The following is a 23,431-nucleotide window of genomic DNA, read 5'->3' as shown; positions in this document are numbered from 1 at the left end:
TCAAAAAGGGGACCTGACAGTGTCCAATCAGATCTATTGACCGAACACCCAAAGTCCAGTTACTGCAGGATGGGGAGGCTCTGGGTCATCACCCACATCATCCCCTACTCAGCCAGGGCCACCTTCTACCTGCGTTGGGCAGCTGCAGCTCCCAGCCCCGGCTCCGCAGGCAAGTCCCTCCTGACCCAGGCAGGGAGGTGGAAGGGGAAAAGCAGCAAGCAATGGGGAAGGGGGAGTTGAAGGAGGAAGAAGAGTGGATGGGGGCGAGGGGTGGAGCCCCAGGGGAAGATGTGGGGCAGGGGAGGTTTCAGTACTCTGTTGGAGTGTCTAGTTTTTAAATATTACCAAGTTAGCAAACCTATGTCTACGTGAACATTTAGTTTGTGGCAAGCCAGGGTACAAATGTACCCCGCACTACCCTGCCACACACTAAAAGTTCCCGAGTGCACTTTAATGTGCCTGCTTTAAAACAGGGTCAATCAAAATGCACTAGGGAATTTTGAGTGCATTGCAGCAGGGTCCAGATGGACCGTAAGTGCTTGGCAGGCTAGCACAAGTTTGCTTTACACCCGCTTGCCACAAACTAAGCGTTCATATACATACACACAGTTTAAGTGGGGTAGCAGATTGTACTGCGCTACATAGACTAATGCAACGATTGATCTGGATTTAGCCACCATACAAGGCAGACTGTTCCATAAAACACAGCACGCTATATAATTAGCTATTCCACAGGTACAACTGAGACGGTCCCCTCTAGTGCCTCCCCTCCAGATCAGCTAATGCACAGGAAAGAGCAACATGGACCCACCTTCCCCTCAACTTCAGCATTGCATTTCCATGACTAGGCTCAATGAAGCGGGAAGGCTCTCTCTGCCCTGGCCTTCTGTGCGCTAAGCCACCATCCTGGCTGGGCTGAGTAAGTGCTACTCATCTAGACAATGATGGTTATTTATTACAGCCACAAAGCTTTCGTCAGCTGGTTCCCAGAAACCACTAATTTCCTTCTACAACACAATTAGCACTCCATCAATCCTGCATTCATGCTCTTCGATCCTTCAGGAGCGGGTCAGCAATTCCCAGCAGTTCCCAACCAACATCCAATCCAAACTCTGTAAATGCAGCTTCCAGAAGACACCCCAAACTGGCCTGCATGGGCGTGGACCTTGGGGCAAAATTCCAGTCCCTTCCCAAGCTGACTGTACCTATTTATGTTGCCCTGCTCCAGTTCTCTGGCCATCCCTCCCTTCTCAGCATCAGACTTCAGGCTCAAGCCTGAACAAACCAGTTTCAGGCGGGAGTCTTCTAAACCTGCTCCTTGAGGATGGCCAGCTAACCACCCCCCCCTCCCCATTCTGGCTATGAAGAGCTAAGCCTTGCAGCTTCAGGCTGGGATGCGGTCTAATTAAACAGAGGAGCTGACCGAGAGAAGCCCCTGGCACCTGCCCAGAGCACACCAAGATTTAGAATTTGGCTGGACGATCAAAGACTCCACAAAAAACCTTCAAAATCTCAACAGCTTCATTAAGCAGGAAATCTGAATCAAATTCCATTGGAGTGGGAGCCTGTGCCACCAAGGGCTCAGATAGCTCCGCCAAATCAGCCAATGACCGTGCAGGGGACATGCTCTTTATCCTTTATCCCTGGTCAGAAAGAGGAACTTGCCAAAGCTACTAAAAAGGTGGAAAACAGTGTGCAGTATTGTCAGCAAAAAACAGAACGCCCAGAGTTACCACACCGATTAGGGAATTGCTCCACATTGCTGACAGTTGCCTATCCAGTCCAGCTCTTCTCTGCAATGCATTCTGCACCATGTTACAGTGGTGGAAGGTTCTTTCCCTTGCACGTGCTCCCTCTCAAAGAATATTGCACGACTGCCCTAGAGTAATCTCATTACTGATTACAAGACAAGGAGAAAGGGTCTATGATTCCAAGGGCGAGCTGGCTCCAATGGTGCCAACAGTGAACGGTGCAGAGAAGAATGATGATATAACATGCTGCCCCGCAAAGACTCAGATGTGTGGATTGGGACTTCATTTCTGGGAAATTTGAAGCTTCAGAACAGCCTGAGGCAGAATCTCCACAGCAGGCATAGCCTCCTTGCTCCTTCCGCTCCCAGTCAGACAACTGCACTCAAAGAGCAAGAGGTTAATGGCTAGTTGATTGACATCCGCTGTTTTAGCCCTACTGGAGTGAAACAACAGAGCCCCACCATGAGTTCTTCAAAGAGGGAAGGGGAGCAACCAGTCCCTCCTTGTTCAGACTATTACCACTACTAAGGGCAGTGAAGACTTTTCTGACCTGGAGAAACTCCTCCGCATTCAAAACAAGGGCTCTTCATATGAAGTTCAAATGCACAATACCTCCAACCTATGAGTCGTGTCCTTAGAAGGGTGGAGGGACCGGACAGCTCATCTCTAGTTACCGGCAGCACAAGGAACGGAACTAAAGCAGGAAAGAGAATATAAACCAGCACAATGGATGTGACCAAGGGGTCAGCTGCCATCCCATCCTGGATCTCATCTGTAGCCATGACTGCGGAAGGACGACGTTACCCAAGTTTCCAAAGCTTTTGACACTTCACCACTAGCCTAGGATCTGCTGTTCACAGCTGCCAGGATTCTGTCATCTTTGGGGATTTTCTAGCCAAGTTGGCACAGCTCCAAAGGCTTCTCCGGTGTCAGCAGTAGGAAGGAGAAGGGGGAGCCATTTGTACATTTCCCCCTAACCAGATCACCTCCCCACAGAAGACATGACTAAAGTACAGCTGAGAAGGAGCATTTCCACAGTAGGCTAACAGACTCACCACTAGCCTTACCTACACTAAGGACATTTTGGAAAGATTCCTCAATATTGCTAACGTCAGTCCGGAAGAACCAGTGCTAGCAAATCGGTTAGACTTGCTCCCCGCAGGCATGGATGACACAGTGTTGAAAAATGTACTAGCAGCAGGTAGGCTGTCTACATTAGGGTTTCCAATGTCGGTAACTCCAGGGAAGGGGGAAGCAGTGCAAAGGGAAAAAAAATTCACAAGTTTCCTCTAGTACAGATAAGGCCAGTCTCCTGCCAAACATGTAGGGGGAAAAAGCCCTATGAACGAGGGTGGATTAAAACAGATTTTTTTTTTTTTTTTTAAAAAAGGATGTATTTAAATTGGATTTTTCTTTGTAAAATAAACCTATTTAAAATTAAATATTAAATCTGAAAATATGACAACCTAAATTAAGGCCTCAATTTACTATAATATTTTAAAATAATTTAAATAAAAAAAATCAAGCCGTACATTTGCTATTGAAGTTTTAAAGGAAGTGAAGCCACTGAACAAGGGGAAATCACTGGCTAAGCACCTGGGACCAGAGCTCGAAAACACTATGCCAACTTTCTGACAGCAGAGTCACTTCTCTAGGAGGTGGCGGGGGCAGGACAGCTCTTTTTCCTCTTCCAATCTTTGAGTACAAATGAGGTTCAAGAGGATGAGATCTAGTTTAAAATTTTAAAGGACATGGTGACCAGAAACAAATCAGCTCAATTCATTATCTACAGATAATACTTCCTTCTCTGTTAGTTTTAAATGCAAAACCTGTTTTGATAAGAATACGTATGACACATCAACACAAGACAAAGTTGTGGTCAACACTGGTGAAGCCCTTCACTTTTACAGCCTCATGCTGTTCCACTCACCAAAGCAGGAAGCTTGGGTTATTACAGTCTTGTGTGATGTCTGACGGGTTCGGTTACAGAGACCCCCTTGGGACTGTCACCTGATGTGCTGAGAGTACCTCTGAGCCAGTTTTCTCTGCCAGCTTGGGCCTCCAGAACCCTGCCTTATTGAGCCAGACACGCAAGTCTGCTGCAACACAGACCCAGGGTCTGACCCAGGCCCGCAAAGCTGCAGACTTAACTGAAAACGGCTTAGCAAGTGCTCCTGTCTCTAGCACTCAGACACCCAGCTCCCAATGGGATCCAAACCCCAAATGAATCCATTTTACTCTGTATAAAGCTTATACAGAGTAAACTCAAACTGTCCACCCTCTATAACACTGATAGAGAGATATGCACAGCTGTTTGCTCCCCCAGGTATTACTTACTTACTCTGGGTTAATCAATCAGCAAAAGTGATTTTATTAAGCATAAAAAGTAGGATTTAAGTGGGTCCAAGTAATAATAGACAGAACAAAGTAAGTTACCAAGCAAAACAAAACATGCAAGTCTAAGCCTAATACAGTAGGAAACTGAATACAGATAAATCTCACCCTCAGAGATGTTTCAATAAGCTTCTTTCACAGACTAGACTCCTTCATAGTCTGAGCCCAATCCTTTTCAGACCAACGTTGTGGTTTATGGCCTGGGTCCAGCACTCTCTCACCCCCCCGTAGTTACAGTTTTGTCCCAGTTTCTTTCAGGCATCTCTTTGGGGTGGGGAGGCTCTCTCTTGAGCCAGCTGAAGACAAAATGGAGAGGCTTCCAGGGCCTTTTATAGTCTCTCTCTTGTGGGCAGAAACCCCTTTGTTCTTCCGTGCAAAGTCACAGCAACAAGATGGAGTTTGTATCCACCTGGGCAAGTCACATGTCCATGAATGATTCAGCTTTTTGCAGGCTGACACCATTGTTTACATGTTAGTTTGAACATTCCCAGGAAAGCTCAGATGTGGATTGGCACCTCCCAAAGTCCATTGTCAGTTGAGTGTTTCTTGATTGGGCACTTATTCAGAATAGTCCTTTCTCAAGAAGCTGACCAAATGCTTCACTGATGCTACTTAGAATCAAACACACTGAGATACAAGTGCATAGCCAATACACACACACAAACAGCGTAATCATAACCAGCAAACTACCACCTTTCCATAGACACCTTACTTGACCTCCTTTTGTACAAGATTTGATGCAACTATAGGACCTTGGTTGCAACAATGATCTATACAGTCACAGTTCATGTCAATAACGTCACAACGTTCTCCAAAGATCCTGTCCAAATCCTCCAGCAGAGACAGTGAAGGGATGACCCAAAACTTAGAGCAGAAGTAGTCAGAGATCTTTCTGAATCTGGGAGAAGCAGTTTGGTGGGTTTTTTGCCACTTAGACCTCTGTAAGGCCTTTCAGGGATAACCCACTAAGTGCCAACCATTTAACATTAAATATGTTAACTACAACATAGGTGAAGGCTGCCTCACGTAGCAGACATATAGCATGTATCCACCTAAGTAGGCACTGATCTGGCCTCCGCAGGATGGACACACCTAGTCCTGAATTAAGTTAGAAAATGTTGTGCTGCATTTAAGTGCCCAAAATTAGGCACCCTACTAAAATGGTCTGATTTTCCGTGCATGGCCCGCGCCCACTGAAGTGGGAGCTATAGGTGCTCAGTACCTCAGACAAGTGACCCACTGTCAGCAGGGTGCCTACTGTGGCTTTGGGCACCCAGTGTAAGAGTTCTGGCCAGAGCTACTTAGGGCAGGGTTGTTTTGTGTTAGCCTCCTCACTGGTACTGGGCCAAACACATTTTTTTTCTTTCTACAGCCCCGTCAGTTGTAACATACTTTTGTGGTCAGATGAGCCACACTAAGAACACCAGCATTCACACGGCAGCTCCTCTGAAGCTGCCATTAGCAGCGGTCACAAGAGGAGACTCCTGAAGTGGTTCCTGTTTAACAGCTGCATTGTGCAAGACTTCATTGAGGACCTAATCCTGTGCTCACTGAAGTCAGCGGCAAAACTCCTATTGACACTTCAACAGATGCAGGATCAGGTCCTAACACGCCAAGTTCACCTGTGTAGCTATGCACATGCTCTCCCCAGCCCTTCAGAGAGGCTCTCCCTGCATGAACCATTGACCTCAAGGGCTCTGGAAAGGCACAGATGTTTTTGAGGTCAAGAACACTCCTGATGCAAGTAGGCTTGGCACAATTCAATTTTTTTTCAATAACTGAATGATAACATCAATGTTTATATTTAAGCATTTTTTATTTTTATCTACTTTAATTTTCACAGCAGTGGGAAATTAATGACAGTACATGTTGAGATTCAAAAAATTAAAGCCTCAACTTAAAATACATCATCAACCTCACATGCCAAAATACTCAACGTAAATATCCTTAAATCAAACTTTAATGTTTTCAAGCAGCATTTTTCTTACTTTGCCTATGTGGAAATTTCAGTAATTGATGGGAATATTCTTTTTGCTGATCTGCGTATGTATGATGAAATTGACCTTCACTGTTAAAAATCTAATGCTCCCATGCCCACCTAAAAGGCAAGGAAATAGTGAAAACATCTCAGCATTCATATTTTAAATGTCCTAGCTCTGGAGCAGCTAGGGATAAAGCATGTTCGCAGGTAGAGAATTGGAGGAACCCAGATCCTGAAAACAGACAGTTGACAGTGAATCCTAGTTATACATCTTTGAAGAAGGGGAACAAAGCTGAAGGCAATAACTAATGAACTACAAGTCAGCAGAGAAGAAAAAAGCAAACTAGCTATAGCCCACTATGAACTGAAACTGTCTACGGCTTTGGGAAAATATCTGAAAAGCCCTCAAAGTCTTTCTTAGTCCTCTCCACATCAAATATTTGCAACCCAATTCATGAAAGCACCATTAAAACCCAAACAATATGCCATCCTACTCCAACAACACACACACACAGTGGACAATGTGCACTGCTAACATAAAACAGGACGCTCAGGCATTCAGAGCCTCTGAGGCAGAACAATTTGCTTTATTTAGAAGTTCAGGGTTTCAGTAATGAGAGTGGCTTTCCCACAGTCTCGACCACAAGGGGGCATCTGCCCACTACATTTTTGGGGATGTCTCCCCTTTAAATCTCTCCAGAATACAAACAGGAGATAAATCAGTATTACAGCAAAACCTGCACTCCTTGCTCACCCCATTCAACACAGAGAATTCTGTGAACTCTCTTGTTTCTGATAGTTATTTTCCCCAAACAGAGAAATTAGTGCCAAAACCCTTACAGTGGACCCTCAAAGTAACCTAAGCCACAAATGCACCCAACACATATCGCCTCCTTCGCATGTTCCCCCAATAGCTGCACAAGAGCTGCTGACAAAGGCTCACCAGCTTACATTAGTGGCACACTTCTTGAGCTTCTGTATCATGAGAAGTGAAAATTGTGTGGCTATTTGCATCTGACTTTTGTCTGGGTGTGATCCAAATGGGCATCTGCAATTAACCCAATCATGTCAGATAAGAACATAACCAACAGCAGCAAGGCAAGTGCAACGCTCCGTGGTAAGACAGGACGCAGAAAGCAGAGACAATGAGTTGTGATGACAAGCTAGCAGAGGGGCTGAGAGAGAAATAGTAGAGGGATTACACAAGGGCTGTGCAGCCAGCTGATTCCACTAGTTGGGATTCTAAACTACCTACACATTAGCCAGACGGTCTGATCCTCTGATTTAGGCTTATGGCATTTGGTGGAACTGTGTAACAATCAATATAGAATGATCCAATACCAGGCTCTCCTGTAATTTATGCTTAGAAGTGTTACACATTAGATTTCAAATTTGTTTTTGCCTTTTTCCCCTGAGGATAGTAGCATGTTCTCAGAGGGTAAGAACAAGCTTTTGATACCATGCACTCTGCTAAAGGAGCATCCCGATGGGACTGCTTAAGGCAGCAGAGCTGTCCAGCATGGAGGAGAAGCGACAGCATTAAGATGCTAGGGCAGGGATGGGCAAACTTTTTGGCCCGAGGGCCACATCTGGGTATGGAAATTGTATGGTGGGCCATGAATCCTCATGAAACTGGGGGTTGCAGTGTGGGAAGGGGTGAGGGCTCCGTCTGGGGGTGTGGGCCCTGGGTGCAGAAATGAGAAGTTCAGGGTGTGGGAGGGGGCTCCAGGATGAGGCAGGGGGTTGAGGTGCAGGTTGGGGGGAGGTGAGGGCTCCAGCTGGGGGTGCAGGAGGAGTCTCTGGGCTGGGACCAAAGGGTTTGGAGGGCAAAACGGGGATCAGGGCTGGGGTGGAGGAAGGGGTCAGGGGTGCAGACTTCAGGCAGTGCTTACCTCAAGCAGCTCCCAGAAGCAGCGACATGTCCCCCTCTCCGGCTCCTATGCAGAGGTGCGGCCAGGCAGTGCCCCCCCTGCAGCTCCCACTGGTCGCGGTTGCCAGCCAATGGGAGCTGTGGGAGCCACGCAGAGCCACGGCACACGCGGAGCGGGTCAAGCCCCTGACCCCGCTTCCCAACAGGCGCTCAAGGGCCTGATCCTGGGCCGTAGTTTGCCCACCTCCGTGCTAGGGCTTTTCAGTTTCCACTTCCCTGCCTGCCTGCGCAGGTGCAGGAGGCAGCCTTTTAGCAGTAATGCCAGAAGTGGGCATGTCAGGAGAACATGCCACACGTCTTCAGTTCCTTTGCAGAGCAATTCTTTTTTCATGCTCAGGAAAAGGAAGCGATCCCAAACTGGCACAGCTGATTAATAGATTATTTCACCTCTCTGGTCTCAGCCTGTTTCCCAAGTTTCAGTCTCACTCAAAGTGATCAAGTTTCAAATGTCTCAAAGATGGGGTTTTGTAACAGGAACACCAGCAGACAAGGAGACGTCTGGCCTTGGGGCGTGTCACTTACTGGCAATGCTCTGTGCAATGAGTTTTGCAGTAGCCAAAGCCAACTCTTGAGAGGAATTAAGAATCCTCCAACTCAGAACCCCAGCCCCTCTGAGCACCACTGACAAGTCCATTAGCCTTCATGTGTCCTGGCTTAGCACCGCAGCACATTATCTACTTCTCAATCGCATTCCCCAGCGTCCAGGCGGTCTCCAACCTTGGGAAGAGTTTGCCTCAGCATCACTCACACTGCTCCACCCGTCCTTCCAGCTCAAACCCTTGGTCATCACTCCCTCCTCTGCTCTGGCCTCCCCCCCTCCCCTGCCCCATTCCACTCCAGGTGTTGCTGTTAGTCCTACCTATGATGACCAACCACACCCTCTACCACTCCTGTCACTGTCAGAAGTCTGAGCTCATCCCGCTTCCCAAGGCCATACCCACCTCCAGCTATCACATGCACAGTGCAGCCAGTTGTCCGGTGGCTCCATCAGCCTCGGAGGCCGCGGTGGGGAGTTCAGTCACCAAGCCTGGCCATGGGCTCAGAGCGAGCTCTGACACTGCTGAATTCAGTACCAGCAGGTGCTGCTCTATCCAGGCTCCTCAACGGCAAAGGGAACATTAAAGCAAGGCCCCTCCAGCATCTCTCTGGATTCTGCCCAGACACAAGGGGAGTTCTTCAAATACAGGCTGCAGAGTCTTCACAGACTGTTCCAATCTCGGTTCTGATGACAAGGTATGGGCACACTTCTGCTGAAGGCAGCATCCCTCTGCATTACCACTCACTGGATTCCCGGGCTCTAACACATCACCCCAAGGCGGCATGAGACAAAGCCAGGCTCTCACGGTGCTTGATCAGAACTTTGCATTCGGTCACAGCCCCCCAAGCTGCCTTCCAAAAGGCAACATTTTCAACTAACCAGGAAGAAGAGAGTCAGTCACCAGAGGGTTAACGCTGCATTGTAGCATCTCCTTACACAGCCAATGAAGTACCAGGGGCTGGGGGGGGGAGGGAGCAGCACTAATGCAGCCAGCTCCACCTCTGGATTAGATCTCTGTCTGTGACAGGTGCATAGACATGGTTAGCCAGGCCCACCTCCTCAGGACCCATGCTTTGTATCCAGGGGCTGTTGAGCTGTAAGAGCAGTGGGTGTTGAGTGTTAGTATGGCAAAGAGCAAAGGAGCCAAGGCCATGCAGAAAAGTTTCATCTGGTTATATGAGCTTCAAGCCAATAACCCCTGCCCTCTTCCTTCGGCTCTGTGCTCCCATCAGATTGGTTCAGCTGAGCGGCATGGCTGGACCAAGATCCATGCTGTGATGAGAAGCTTGCCCTTGCTGAGGGCAGCAAACTAGAGTTAATATTAACCTCCTGCAAGCAGACAGAGCACTTATCCCAGGATTACACAGCTCCATGCACCTTAATCTTCCCCTCGCTACTGGAGATGGGTGAACCCTGCGAGGTGGAGCACTAATCCAGCACTCTGCAAAGGGGCCTGCTACACAGCTGGCCATCAGATGTGGATGTTGGTGTCTTTGTTCTAAGTTGCTTTCCAATACAGTCAGGAAGTTAAATACCACCAAAGCATAACCCACATGATGGAACGCAGGTGGGTCATTGAAACCCCACCCTGACTTTCAAGGAAGGGCTAAAGGCTTGACTCTTTGAAAAGGAAAATCTGTGAGCTGCTGAGCCTTCAATGATTTTTGAGTGAGTGAAACGAACCTGATCAGATAATGCCAAAGGCTGCTATGAACATGGCAGCAAAGTTTGTGCACAACCAGAACCTCATCACGTCTGACTGTGCCAAATGCAGCTCCAGATGGGGGAGCCTCATTCAGGACTGGCCAGGTACAGGAAGGTGAAGCTGGAACTGTATGGTCTAGAATTGCATTTGGTAACTAAAACCCATGTCAGTGAAGGGCTGGCCTCAGCAACAGGCACAATATCCCCTCTGCACATGGAAACCTGGTGCTTCAATTATTGCAGCTCTCCTCCCAGCTAAAGGTGTGCCAAAGGGGACCAATAAAAGGCAGTGTGACCCGACCAGTTCTTGGAGGGAAGGAGAAGAGTCAGAGCTTGTCACCATCACTTTCAAGAGTTGCATAATGTATTTTAAGATGGGCCAGAGAGGATGCAAGATGCCCAGCAAGGACTCGCAGCTTGGAAGGTCCATCCCTCTCAGGACAGGCCGGAATTCCTTGTTTGTGTCTGCCCATGTCTGCTAACGCTGCTGCTGTCAGGATTACATCTGGGCCTCAACTGTAAGCCACCCTCAGTGACGGATTCTAACGCTGCAGATTAATTTGGTGTTTGAGGAAGAATGCGTTACAGCATTTCACAGCTTAAATTCACAGAAAAGGAAAAAGCCAACACAGCCCTTCGATAGACAGGGACTGCTGTCCTCTAACAGCTAGAGCCCGCAATCCAACAGGGACAAAACTGGGAGCTCGGTTATCATTCAAGTGTGCAAGCTATTGAAGCCAGGGAATTGGCTACGACCTAGCACCCTACTTTCCTGAGGTTAATATGTATTTCACTGGGACATGAAAACAGCCCCAAATCAGTGGTTCCTTCTGGCCTTACAAATCCATTAATTTATGAACTGCATGGATGGAAATACCGAGAAAAAGGAGCTACCAAAAGTGAACACAGAACTTCTAACTGGGAGAGGAAAAATATACAAATAAACATGAAAAAGCTGCCTACACGGCGAACAAGTGAGCTTCAGAGTAAGAGACTAAGGTTGGCCTCTACACTATAAACACAGCCACGATGAAACAATTGTAGCAAAGTCGAAGGCAAGAAGTTTGTCTGCACAACAAGGGCTATGCTGTAACAGTGTTAACCACCTAGGTTTTACCTCTGCTAGGCGACCAAACTACGACACAGTAAGAACAGGCTTTTCCCTAGCCACATAGCCAAGAATACACCATGGAGTAATGTGGTTTGGCCTCAGCAGCTTTTCCACATGGTTATTTTTGCAGCGTACATGAAGGAAGATTTGCCAGGGCTGGTTGGATTTTTAACCCCTTTTAAAAAAGCAGAATCAAGCACTGTGATATACTCTGTGTTGGAGGGAACTCTCAGGTTTTCAGGGAGAACTTTGCACAATGCCACTTTTCTAACTGGGCGGACAATACCAGGTGCTCCATTGACAGCCTTTGGAAAGGGAATTAGCCAAAGGGATAAGGAGAAAAGCAGGAGACCAGCAACCAAGATCCCCCCAGTGACTAAATACCACCCCCCATACAAGCTACTCTGAACCAACCAAAACTTGACGTGGTGCAAGACTTGGTAAACAGCTACCCAACGAACCCATCAAAATCTCTGCTGCATGCCTCAAGCAGTAAAGCCCCAACAGTCAGGCACTAGCCCCAGCTATGGGAATACATGGGACTATTCAAACACTGGAGGTCAGCCTACAGGAACAACAGGGACTGGCTGCATTGTAGGTGGCAAAGGCGACTGTAAACAGGAATGTGTTAACAAGAACCTAGACGGAGGAGCCAAGAATGCAGGAGACATTTTGAGATGGATGCACTTGTGTGGGGGAAGATCAGTCTTCTGCAGACAAGCTGTGCTTCTCTCCCCTGATATGCTGGCTGGACATCTGAACAAAAGATTCTGGACTTCATTTCTGCGTTATGAACAGATGCCATACGCTCTCTCTAATTACAAGAGAGATCATTTTGTCACATATGTGCCCCTTCCCTCCTCCTACTTCTGAGGCCAGTCAAACATTAACCCACTGCTCCCCAGGGAATATCAGGCCTGATGCCTGCATCTGTTCATAAGAAATTAGAGCTTGATCTGGTTCAGCAAGGGTCAGCTCAGTAGTCTGATACCAGCACAGGAAACATCACCAGGGAGGAAGGGTGGGGTGAGCTGGTGATGGTCACAGAAAGACAAGCGCTCTGCATTCCCAGCAGCATTCAATGCAGGTTTGAGTCCAGCACCAACCTGGAAGTGCTGGAGAGCAGCAGACCCCTAGAGCAGGTCGAGAAGGAAGCTGAGAGAGCTTACTGACGTACTAATATAAAACTGCAAAAGCCAGAGGCTGGTCTGCAGTTGTTGCTCACAACAGTTTTGCTGTCTCACTATTGCAGCAGGGCAGGTGGCTGCACTTTCAGGCTTGTGGTTCTGAAGCAGCCTTGGCCATGCACTCCTTAGTGCAATGCTTGGAAGACACCAAAGCCACTCACCTGCTGAACTCCAGTACACAGGCATTCAGCAGTGACTCTGCTGTCAGCTGGGAGCAATAACGACTGGTAGCCCAATGAATCATTCCTCCCTCCTATGCACACTAAAAGCACCTGCACTTCGAGAAACACCTTCTTTGCTTTCAAGTGAACGAGGTAAAAGCAAGGCAAACCCTGCTTCAGAGGATTTCATGCCCTTCTCTCATTTAATCCTCTTCCCCAACCCCATTATCTTCTCTAATTCCAATCTATTGTGAGTGCTGCCGTGTGCCAATTAGTCTGACCCTAGCAAACTGCAGCTGCCATTTTAAAGGTGCATTGTGGTGAGCGTGGCGAGTCAGCTCTGAGCCAGAAATGCAGCCGTATCTGCGAAATGGTTTCAGATAGTTTGGGAAAGGGAAGCAACTCCCAACACTTTACTTCTATGGAATCACAAAGTACATCTAGGGTGCCTGCTGCTGCAGCCTAGCGCCGCGGAACCCAATCCCCGACTGCAGCCTCTGGGTGCTACTGCAATACAAGGAACACACATACCGATCACCTAGTTCTCCTTAACCACCTTGTTCCTGAGCTAGTACATCTATGCACACAGCCCTGCCAGATCTGGCCAGGAAAGTAGAGCACTTACTCATAAGGAATGAGCTAGTGCAGTGACAAAGCCTCACACTCGCTAGTGATATTATACAGAAGAGTCAGTACAAATACAGCCCTCAGAACTTCCCCAGACCCCAGGCTCTTTAAAGCTTGTGGGAGGAGATGGTAGGAAAGTAGGAAGCTGCTATGGTATGGACGTTGCAACAGGACATTGACTTCTCCAAAGTTAAGGCATCCACAGGTGCAGTCTGAACTTCTCAGGAACTTCTGAACTCCTTTAGAAGCATCTGATCCACAGACCCCACCTTACAACAAGAAACCTGATCCTGTAAACCATTAACTGTTTGAGTAAGGGCTCTCAGGCTCTGGCCCCTTGCCGTGAAAAGGACAAAGGAAAGACTGGAGGCTGGAGTTGCTGCAAAGAAAGATATATGGTCTGGGGACATTCTAACTGTGAATTTCTGTACTGGCAAGTGTTTGGGCTTCTTTAAATTGCACCTTAACTCTGAACGTCTTGGGTTTCTGCTGCTTGTCTGGTGTATGGCTACAGCTCTCCTGTAGGGTTCACCACTTGTAAGTTACCAAGGTGTTCTACCAACCTCAACTCCAGCTTAAAGTTCATTGCCTGGGATTTAAGATAAAGTTTAACAAATGAGGAAGTGGTCATGTGTGTTTTGAAACCCAGGTTAGCTCTATGCCCTGATGCAATGGAAGCTGCCTTAGGGCTGAGACTTTCTCCACCAAGTGTACTAGGATCTTAACCCCTTCCCACTCTTGTTCCCTCCCTCTCACACAGCCCTTGATGAGGACTCCTAACTCCACCTGTCACTGCCAGGGGTTGATTCATCCCCAGCTATTCAAACGGCCCTTGGTTACAAGCATAACAGATATTCTGCCCATGCCAGATGTTAGGGAGGGGGGCTGTAAAAGCTGCTGTTGAGCCAGATCTACCTTGGTTAGTTACTTCATTCCAATTACGGAGTCCTGAATTAAATGTTTAAAATAGGCTCTCCTCACCCCGTAAGCTGAACTGCTACCATCACCGCAAGAGTCAGTTGTCTCCCAATGGCTGCTTGGGGAGCAGATTTTCACAAGTCTCATTCATACCGGTAGGCAGTGACATTATAAAACCAGGCCATACTACAGCTTAACGGTGACGCTGCAGGTCGTCCCTAGAACACAGAACGTTACAAATATTCAGACACTAAGTTTATTGTTAACCAGCTTTAGTAAGAAGAATTAGGCCTTTTGCAGACTCACTTGCCAAATCTCGGCAATAACTGGAGTGTTTCAGCATTGGCTATGGGCCAAACATGCATCTGCTGGCAAAGTACATGAGTGGGCATGCCTTCCAGCAGCTAATTAACAAGGTGGCACACAAGCACAAAGACAGCAACAGTTAGCACTAAAGGGAACCAGAAAGGTTTTGATAAGGTGATTAGAACACACCTTTAAATACAATGATGAAGATACTGAGCCTCAGTAGCTAGAAGAACTCTTGTGTGTTTGTGTCCGTCATCAGGGCAGTTTCTTTTAAGCAGTTAGCTAACCAAGCTATCTAAAGCAGTATCAACTGCAGAACCCTGTGGGGAAGACTGTGCAGCACGTTACTCTCTGGGCAACAAGACTAGGGGGCCTCGGCATGTGGCTTTGACAGACAGGAAACATACCTAGGAGATAAAGTGTAGAGAACTCTCAGTGCCACTTTTCAGTACTGCCACAGCCTGCAAGGAGGAGCCTCTGAACTTCACAGCTGGTACGTTAAGATTCCTTAGAACACTTGTCATGCTTGGTTGATTACATACCCTCTTCAGGGCAGTGTTAGCTCAAGTTAGCCCAGCTCACACCACAACACAACCCTGCAGCTCCACAGGGATGAGAGCAGCTGGGTTAGCAGCACAGTGTTTGGATGAGCAGCAGAGTAGCCGAGTCCTGCCCCTGCATTACTGGCTGAGCATCAGCAGCGCCCTGTTGATGGCACAGCTAGCTGGAGTTTAGAGCTCCACTAGAGCTTTGTGTGTGTGCACAGGAGCCTGGTTAGGAGCACTTGCATTATACCATGAGCTAACACCTTAGCGAAGACAAGCCCTTACTCCCCTAGCACCCCTCATGGCCGGAAGTGACTAGAGACATGGGGTTGCCAACATGTCTTAAAAAAGCTGCAGCTCATACCCCACTAGCCCCTCCACAGAGAACCCTCATCCCTGGGGGCTGCCAGCAAAGCAGCAAGACCTGGAGAGGGAAAACTGTGGAACATGCAGAATTTTATCTAGATTGCGGTGGTCTTGCAGCTCTCCTTCCTCTTTGTGAGCCACACAGGCTGAATTTTAACCTGCCCCCTTCCCTGGAAGTTCTGCTCTGAAGTCTCAGGAATCTGCTTTAGAATTAATAAGAGGAAGAGCTTCCCATCCCCCCGCTCAGAAAACCTTCTGATCAAATAGTGCACTAAAACACATTCACACACAGCCTTGATTCAGAGGCAGTCCTGGGAGGGAAACACTCAGCATGGGGTCCACCCCCCAGAAACACAGTCTCTCTAACCGCTCCCGTAGCTAACCAGCAAAGGAGGGGCAAGCACTGGGCTACAGATGAGCCCAGTGCCCTGCAAGCATTGCACTGGCTACCACTCTCAAGCGTGAGAAGCAGCGGACCACCAATACAATTGCTGTGAACCTCTAATTGCTGCCTTCTTGTCCCTGGATGCAGCTACTAGCTCTGGCTTTTCCAAAGCAGTTGGATGGCATTTTCTTCTCCTGGTATGATGGCACTTCTGTGCCGATCTGTAATATGCCAGTCTGAGGTACTCGGTCCATCCAAGGTTAGAGTCCCCAAATAATACTACTGCACAGATTCTATCAGGTCTCTAACCATTATATGACAGGGGCCTTTCTACAGAAGGCCACTCTGGCAGGGCTCAGCACAGATGAGCATGAGCAGCCTACTGACTGGACCAGTTACCCAGTCCTCACGCTAACTGCCCTTTGCCCACACCTCATGAGACCTCCACATAAGAGATGCTGGAATGTAAGAACAGACACACTGGGTCAAGACCATTGGTCCAGCTAGCCCAATATCCTATCTGACAATGGCCAATTCCAGATGCTTCAGAGGGAATGAACAGAACAGAGCAATTTCAAATTATCCATCCTGTCATCCAGTCCCAGCTTCTGGCAGTTAGAGGTTTGGGGACACCCGGAGCATGGGGTTGCCTCCCTGACCCTCTTGGCTATTCTCCAGGAACTTATCTAATTCCTTTGTGGCCTTCATGACATTCCCTGGCAATGAGTTCCACAGCTTGACTGCGTGTTGTGTGAAGAAGTACTTCCTTACGTTTGTTTTAAACCTGCTGCCTATTAATTTCATTGGGTGACCCCTGGTTCTTGTGTTACGTGAATATACAAACCCCAGAAAGACTCTCACTTGAGCCATGTACCAATGGATCACTAGATAACGTACAGCTGATGCACTAGCAGATTTACAATCCCCACTAGAAAGCAAGAAGCATCTTGTAATGCATTCCGGATTGTAAAGTGAGGGAGGCTGACTTCTGAGCTCTGGCATCTCAGAGCCGTCTCTCTTATGACTGAGGTGAAATGTACAGGACAAACTTCTAAAAATGTACAGTCACTTGTTCTTCTGTACAAGAGGCTCAAAAGGAACCTTACAATATGAGACAAGGAGCGAAAGGGGAACAGATGGAGTAGGAGAAATATTAAGTCTGGCACATAAGACCTGAATAGAAACTTTCTCTGCTTCTCATCCAATAATTAGAGACCAGCCTCCAATCCCATCAGCTAAAAGTAATGCCATGGAGAGTGTTTAAGTGACAAGTGCATTTTTTGTTAAAAGCAATAACTGTGATTGGAGCTAGTGAAGTGATGTGAAATCTTTTCCCAGCCACCGCAGAGCAATGCTGACTTCTCTCCAGAGGTCCCAAAGGCTCAAATTATCAGGTTACAGCTGAGCTGGGGGTAAATCAGCATTTTTTGGCAGCTCTAGTCTTCATGCTGGGGTTCACAACAATTGTGCATCAGCTGGAGCCCTTCATGTTATAACTCTAGCAACCCGGCAGCAGCACTACTGAGTCCCTTTGAAATTCAGAAGGGGGTTCAAGGATATGGGTAATGGGCTGCATAGCCTTTTTACTCTAGGTCACCAATTCTAATGCAGTCCAGGCGGAACATGGCCTCATTAGACCCCATATAATGTCTGTTTGGTGCTGTATGTGAAAACGTGTGTTCTCAAGCCAGTTCCACAGCCCAAAAATCAACATAAAGCTGACATTTATGGGCAGCCATAGCAAAACAAACAAATGCCAAGATGGGAATGTGCTGAACTGCACTCTGCTACTGAAGGAGGCATCTACACTGCCAGTGCCCAGAATGTACCCAACTACAGCCTATGGGCAGTTCTTACACATCTCTGTACCCTGATGGGAATCAGTGCATTATGCTCGGCCTGATACTGTAATATATTACTACACTGTGACTTTTGAATGGAATCCCCTTGAACGCAGCAATTTTATCTTGGCAGTCCCAAAGCACTGACCATCCACTGACCTGGAATTACTCGTTCATGCTCTTGGAAGGCTGGGTTATTTTATATTTCTTGTCTGAGCATGTCAAATAATGGTAGTGCTAGAGTCATATTTGCTTTGCATGGCAGAACATTATGCAATCTCTTGTCATGTTGATCACTTTTACACCAATTACTTCCACAAGGACTGAACTCTTAAAGCTCTGTGGCATGATGCTCTGCTACAGAGACAAAGCCAAAGGGAAGTCCTTGTCCCTTATACATGTATCACCAGTCACTGGCTGTGACAGAAAAGCCCAGGAAGTGCTGGAAATCTCCCGGCAAAGTTTCATGAGATTTCTAGCCCAGTTTGCAAACCAGAGGTTCAATGCAGCCAAGCCTTCCACTGCTGACTCAGGACTCTACCACATGTCAGCAACTTTCAGGCTTTACATTTTAAAGGGTTAATGTAATCGTTAGCAGCAATCACTGGAAGAAGGTACCTCAGAATCAGCCACATGAGCACAGGAAGGATTTAGAAAGCTGAACTAGAATTAGAACATCTAGCCTCGGACTCCTGCAGGATTTACTCCGACAGCCTCAGGTCGGCTGCAAGACAGTAGATTCTGGAGGCAGCAGCTACACTTCAAACCCACCCCTGTTCTGGCAGCCATCTGTCAGAGTACAGGAACATAAGAAAGGCCAAGCTGGGTCAGACCAGAAGTCCATCTAGCCCAGCGTCCTGTCTTCCAACAGTGGCCAATGCCAGGTGCTTCAGAGGGAATGAATAGAACAGAGCAATTTCGAGTGACCCATCCCATCATCCAGTCCCAGCTTCAGAAAGTTGGATGTTTAGGGACACCCAGAGCATGGGATTGAATCCCTGACCATCTTGGCTAATAGCCACTGATGGACTTTAAAAGGAAGCTCTATTGGCAGCTTCAGGCATCAGTTCTCACTAGAATCATAAATGTCGTTGAGAAAGGCAGCCCAGGGAAGGCAGTAAAAGAGCAGACTCACTCCCTCTGGCTCTCCAGAGCTCAGAAGCTACCTAAACAGCTCAATGTGGGAACTGTAGGTCTTAAAATGGAATTACCTCTCCAGAAATCAAGGTTTCTCTGTCTGCTTTCCTGATGCATCTGCAAACTAAGATTCATTTTTCTGTTCGGTTTTGAAAAGAAATCGCTCAGTTTCCCCTACTTGCAACCACAGATTACTAATGACAGAGTCACTCCCTAGACCAGCAGATAATTTATGCTCTCAACGCCTTTTAATCACAAAGTTGTATAATAAATAAAAAGACAATCTAAAAATACCAACATCTTCATATCACAGCATGCAGACTTCAAGGAAGCAGCTTCCCAAAGGAATAGCAAACCTGAACCACATTTTACCTTCAGAAAGAATCAAATCTTTTCACAGTATTAACAAATTATGCGTAAACTGCCTTCTGCCTTCCTGATACAGCAGTGCACTGGACGGCTAAGACAGTGAAATAAAATCCACCCCATAATTTACAACCCTTCTGAACATAGCTTTATGGTTTTCTTATTGCTATAATCTTTCAGATAATGCAGTCACCCTCATCACTAACAGTGGGTTAGCTTGCTGCATATTTCAGCTTTCCACAGATAAATTCCTCTTTTAAGACCCTCTGGATCTGCCTCCAATCACCAGCAACTCTCCCATCACATTCTTTGCAACAGTATGTAGAGGCTTTGCTTCAGAAAACAGGTTTGCAAGAACTTTCATAAAAGAAGGCTCTTGACAAATAAGTAGTCTGTCCAAGTCAGGATGTTCAGGGCACAGGAAATGATGCTGTGAAGCCATCCCAACTTCTTTCAGACCAGTTCTCAAACTTTTGCATCGGTGACCCCTTTCACACACAGCAAGCCTTTGAGTGTGCCCCCCCCCTTATAAATTAAAAACACATTTTTTACATTTAACTATTATAAATGCTGGAGGAAAAGCGGGGTGCAGGCAGACAGCTCATGACCATGTAATAACCTGGGTCACGACCCCATTCCAGACCATCCCATCCAACCTACAGTCCCAAGGTGTGAGAACTCAATGTTCTTTGCAGAATGCCACCCACACACAAGCAATCAGAAGTTTGATTCCAGTAACTTTACAGAACAATCTTAAATCCATCACCTAATACTGCAGTTTGCTTTCCTTCATAAAAGTTTTAGGCCACCAATGACTTTCCGTTAGAGAGAAGACTTATTCCCACAAAACGAACACAGCAGCATGGGCCTCTAGTTAAGGGAGGACTGTTTTGAAGAGCCCATAGCATGTGCCTCCACCTTCATGCAAACAGAAAACTTTGGCTGGTTGCTTTGCAGCCCAGTGTTTAAATTTAGTCTGTTCCAGTGGTGTTGGAGTACATCATTCACAAACCTTACTGCTCAAGCACCCACGGACAAGTCTGTACAGCTGCATTTTTAGTTACAGGCCCTCGGCTATAAGGGACTTCCAACCACAAATACTACCTTACGGGTTCAGTTGCAGACGCTAAGCCACTCAGCAACTGCAGAATAGCAGCAGCATCTCTACTGGAGGCAAAGCCACAACAACAGACCTGAGTATCAGAATTGCACTAAAGCTTTCACCATGGGCTGGGGCTTAGCAGCCAGCAGATGCTGCTACTAGCATGTGAGCCAAGCTGTGAACGATCCCCCTCAGAAAGAAAGGGAGGCACCAAATAACATCTTCACTTGCGGTTTGTGGCCCCCAGGCTACTTCTCATGAATTTCCCTAAAACAACAGACAAATCAGGCATGGCCTTACACCCACTACCACATCTTTCAACCATGGGAATGCAAGTACACTTCAATATAGGAGATCCACTACAAGGGCTGGGGTGAGGACATGTCCCCGCTAACACTGGGCTACTTAGAGGTGACAGACTGTGAAAGAGGAGTTTCACTCCAGCAGCCCTACAGACAGCATCTCCAAAGAGGACTCAATGGCTATCCCCACTGCTCTGCTTCTGTATTACAGAGAACCCAACCGGGACAAATGCCACAGAGCAGGAGCTTTGAAATGCAAATGAAGGAAAACTGCATGTGATAGAGCTGTTCAGTTTAGGACCACACACGAAATCAGCAGGAAGGAGCTTGTTTTGAGGCACTAACTTAACCTACAGAGCTGCACCTGTGAACAAAGCTCCCCTGCCCAGGGACGGGGTACGAATGAGCACAGTTGCAGGAAAGCAAGATTCTGCTGGACCAACCCAAAGTAACCAAGTATCTAGTTCAGATGTAAACACTGGGCTGCTGCTGCTCCTCCTACACACATACTCCCGCCCTGCAAGACCCCACCACTGAGGGGATCATACTGCACCATGAGCCAGAAAAGCTCTTAATTTCATCGCCCACCCTTTGCCTGTAGGCCACACACAGGCAACCCTCCATGCCACCAGGAGTTCAGAGCCCGCACGTACGCTAACAGCAACATGACGGGTCTGGACAGGCCAGAGCAGGCGGGGGGCCTCGCGTGCGAGGCGCTGTACGGACACATCGGCCCACGCAAGCCGCGGACCGGCTTCAGGGACTGGCCCGGGGCCACACCGGGGCTGAGCACTCGGCCCGACCCCCGTGTCGCCCAGGGGACCCAGGCCCTGTCCCGGAGCCGGCAGCAGAGCCGGGGGGGTGGGGTTTGTCTCTCACAGACTCCGGCCGGGGGGGGGGGGGGGTTGTCGTCTCTCACAGACTCCGGCCGGGGGGGGGGGGGGGGGGTTGTCGTCTCTCACAGACTCCGGCCGGGGGGGGGGGGGGTGGGTTGTCGTCTCTCACAGACTCCGGCCGGGGGGGGGGGGGGGTTGTCGTCTCTCACAGACCCCGGCCGGGGGGGGGGGGGGTTTGTCTCTCACAGACCCCGGCCGGGGGGGGGGGGGGGGGGTTGTCGTCTCTCACAGACCCCGGCCGGGGGGGGGGGGGGGGGGGTTGTCGTCTCTCACAGACACCGGCCGGGGGGGGGGGGGAAGCTCCGCGCGCCGCCGCGGCCCCCGGTACCTTCCAGCAGCACCTCGCGGCCGGCCCGCTTCAGCGCCTGCACGGCCTGGTCGTGGGTGGCGTCGCGCAGGTCGGTGCCGTTCACGGCGAGGATGGCGTCCCCCAGGCGCAGGGCGCCGCAGCGCTCGGCCGCCAGCCCCGGGAAGATGCGGGAGATGAGCACGGGCATGCGGTTCTCGCGCCCGCCCTTGATGCTGATGCCCAGCCCGCCCGCCTCGGCCTTCACCACCCGCACCCGCCGCACGCCCGGCGGCGCCGGCTCGGCCGGGGGCGGCGAGGGCGGGCGGGGCTCCGGGCCGCCCCGCTCGGCGCCGTGGGGCAGCCCGTTGGGCGGCGCGGCGGGCTCGGGCGGCGGCGGCTCCGAGGTGAGGCTCAGCGCCTCGCCGCTCAGCTCCGCCGCCACCCGCACCCAGCGCTCCCGCAGCAGCAGCTCCAGCAGCCCCGCCTTGGCGGCGCGCGTCCACACCGCCATCCCGCCCGCCCGCCGCGCGCGGCTCCTGCGCCGGCCCGGCCCGCTCGCTCCGGCCCCGCTGAGGAGAGGGCGGGCGCGGCCCGGCCCTGCCATTGGCGGAGGGGCGGGGCTCGCGCTCCCGCCCGGCCTCCTTCCCGCAGCGGGCGGGGGCAGCGCGTCGATGGGAGCACGCGATTGGTGGGGAGCGGGAAGGGGGCGTGCCTCCAGACCTGAGCCCCGCCCCCAGCGAGGGGCGGCAGAGGGCGGGCTGCCCCAGCGCCGGAACGACTGTAAGGGGCGGGGCTTATGCCTCAAGCTCCTCCCCTACAACCGTCACAAAACCGCCAGGTCGCTAGGGGCGGGGCTTCGGCTGCAGGCTCCTCCCCTCTCTGCCCCGGGGCCAAGGGGAGGAGAGCTACAGGCCCCCATCCCAGCAGGGTGCCCAGCCACACTGGGTCCAAGGGCAGCAGCTGCCCCCACGCCGTGGGGCCCGCCCGCAGCTTGGGCTTTCTGCACCATACCCAGCAGGTGGGCACCGGGGGCCCTTCCCATGGCGTAGATCATACCCCCTCCCCCCTGCATAAGATAGGCCTCCCTCATCCTGGCACACCTGAGCCGCCACCCCACTGCCCCCAGCCAGCCGCACTGCCTTCAGCACCCACCTGGGAGTCGCTGCCTCTGTCCTCCCAGCCCTGCCCAAGGTGGACTTGAGTCCAGGGCAGGGGACAGCTATGGCAGAAAACTACCATCTCCCCTGGAGACTGGAGCAGATCAGAGGTGAAGTTGGAGGCCCAGTTGTGGGAGCCCACAGAGCCCTTCTTACCCTGATAGGCGGCTCAGCGTAGCAGTGAGATAAGACCCAGCTGCTAGAGGTCAAAGCTGTAGCGTGGGTTGGAAACAGTTCAGTGCAGCCTACAGTGCAAGGCTAAACAGTATTAATAATAGAGGAAGAGGGGATAGGAGTATGGCCACTAGGTCCTTCCCTCCTGAAGAACCAGAGTGTAGCCAAAGCCTAGAGGGGAACACCTAAGGGTCTTCCAGATCACCTCGCTTTGCTTCAGTTTCTTGCTCAAGGAAAAAGGTAGCCCTGAGCAAGGGGAA

At 49.6% G+C, this 23,431-nt stretch overlaps 1 protein-coding gene across 1 annotated transcript in view; it reads right to left on the bottom strand.

Annotated features, from left to right (window-relative positions):
- SNTB2 (syntrophin beta 2) overlaps window positions 1–22,358 on the bottom strand; it is a 48,235-nt gene extending 25,877 nt beyond the window's left edge. Inside the window, exon 1 of the mRNA XM_037877709.2 lies at window positions 21,880–22,358. Within this exon, the coding sequence (XP_037733637.1) occupies window positions 21,880–22,351 (472 nt within the window). The 5' untranslated portion in view covers window positions 22,352–22,358. The remainder of the gene's footprint in view (window positions 1–21,879) is intronic.
- Window positions 22,359–23,431: the final 1,073 nt, after the last annotated feature.

This window comes from Chelonia mydas, chromosome 12 (genome assembly GCF_015237465.2).
Source record: "Chelonia mydas isolate rCheMyd1 chromosome 12, rCheMyd1.pri.v2, whole genome shotgun sequence".
NCBI lineage: Eukaryota > Metazoa > Chordata > Testudines > Cheloniidae > Chelonia > Chelonia mydas.
This window is presented reverse-complemented; position numbering and strand designations above follow the sequence as displayed.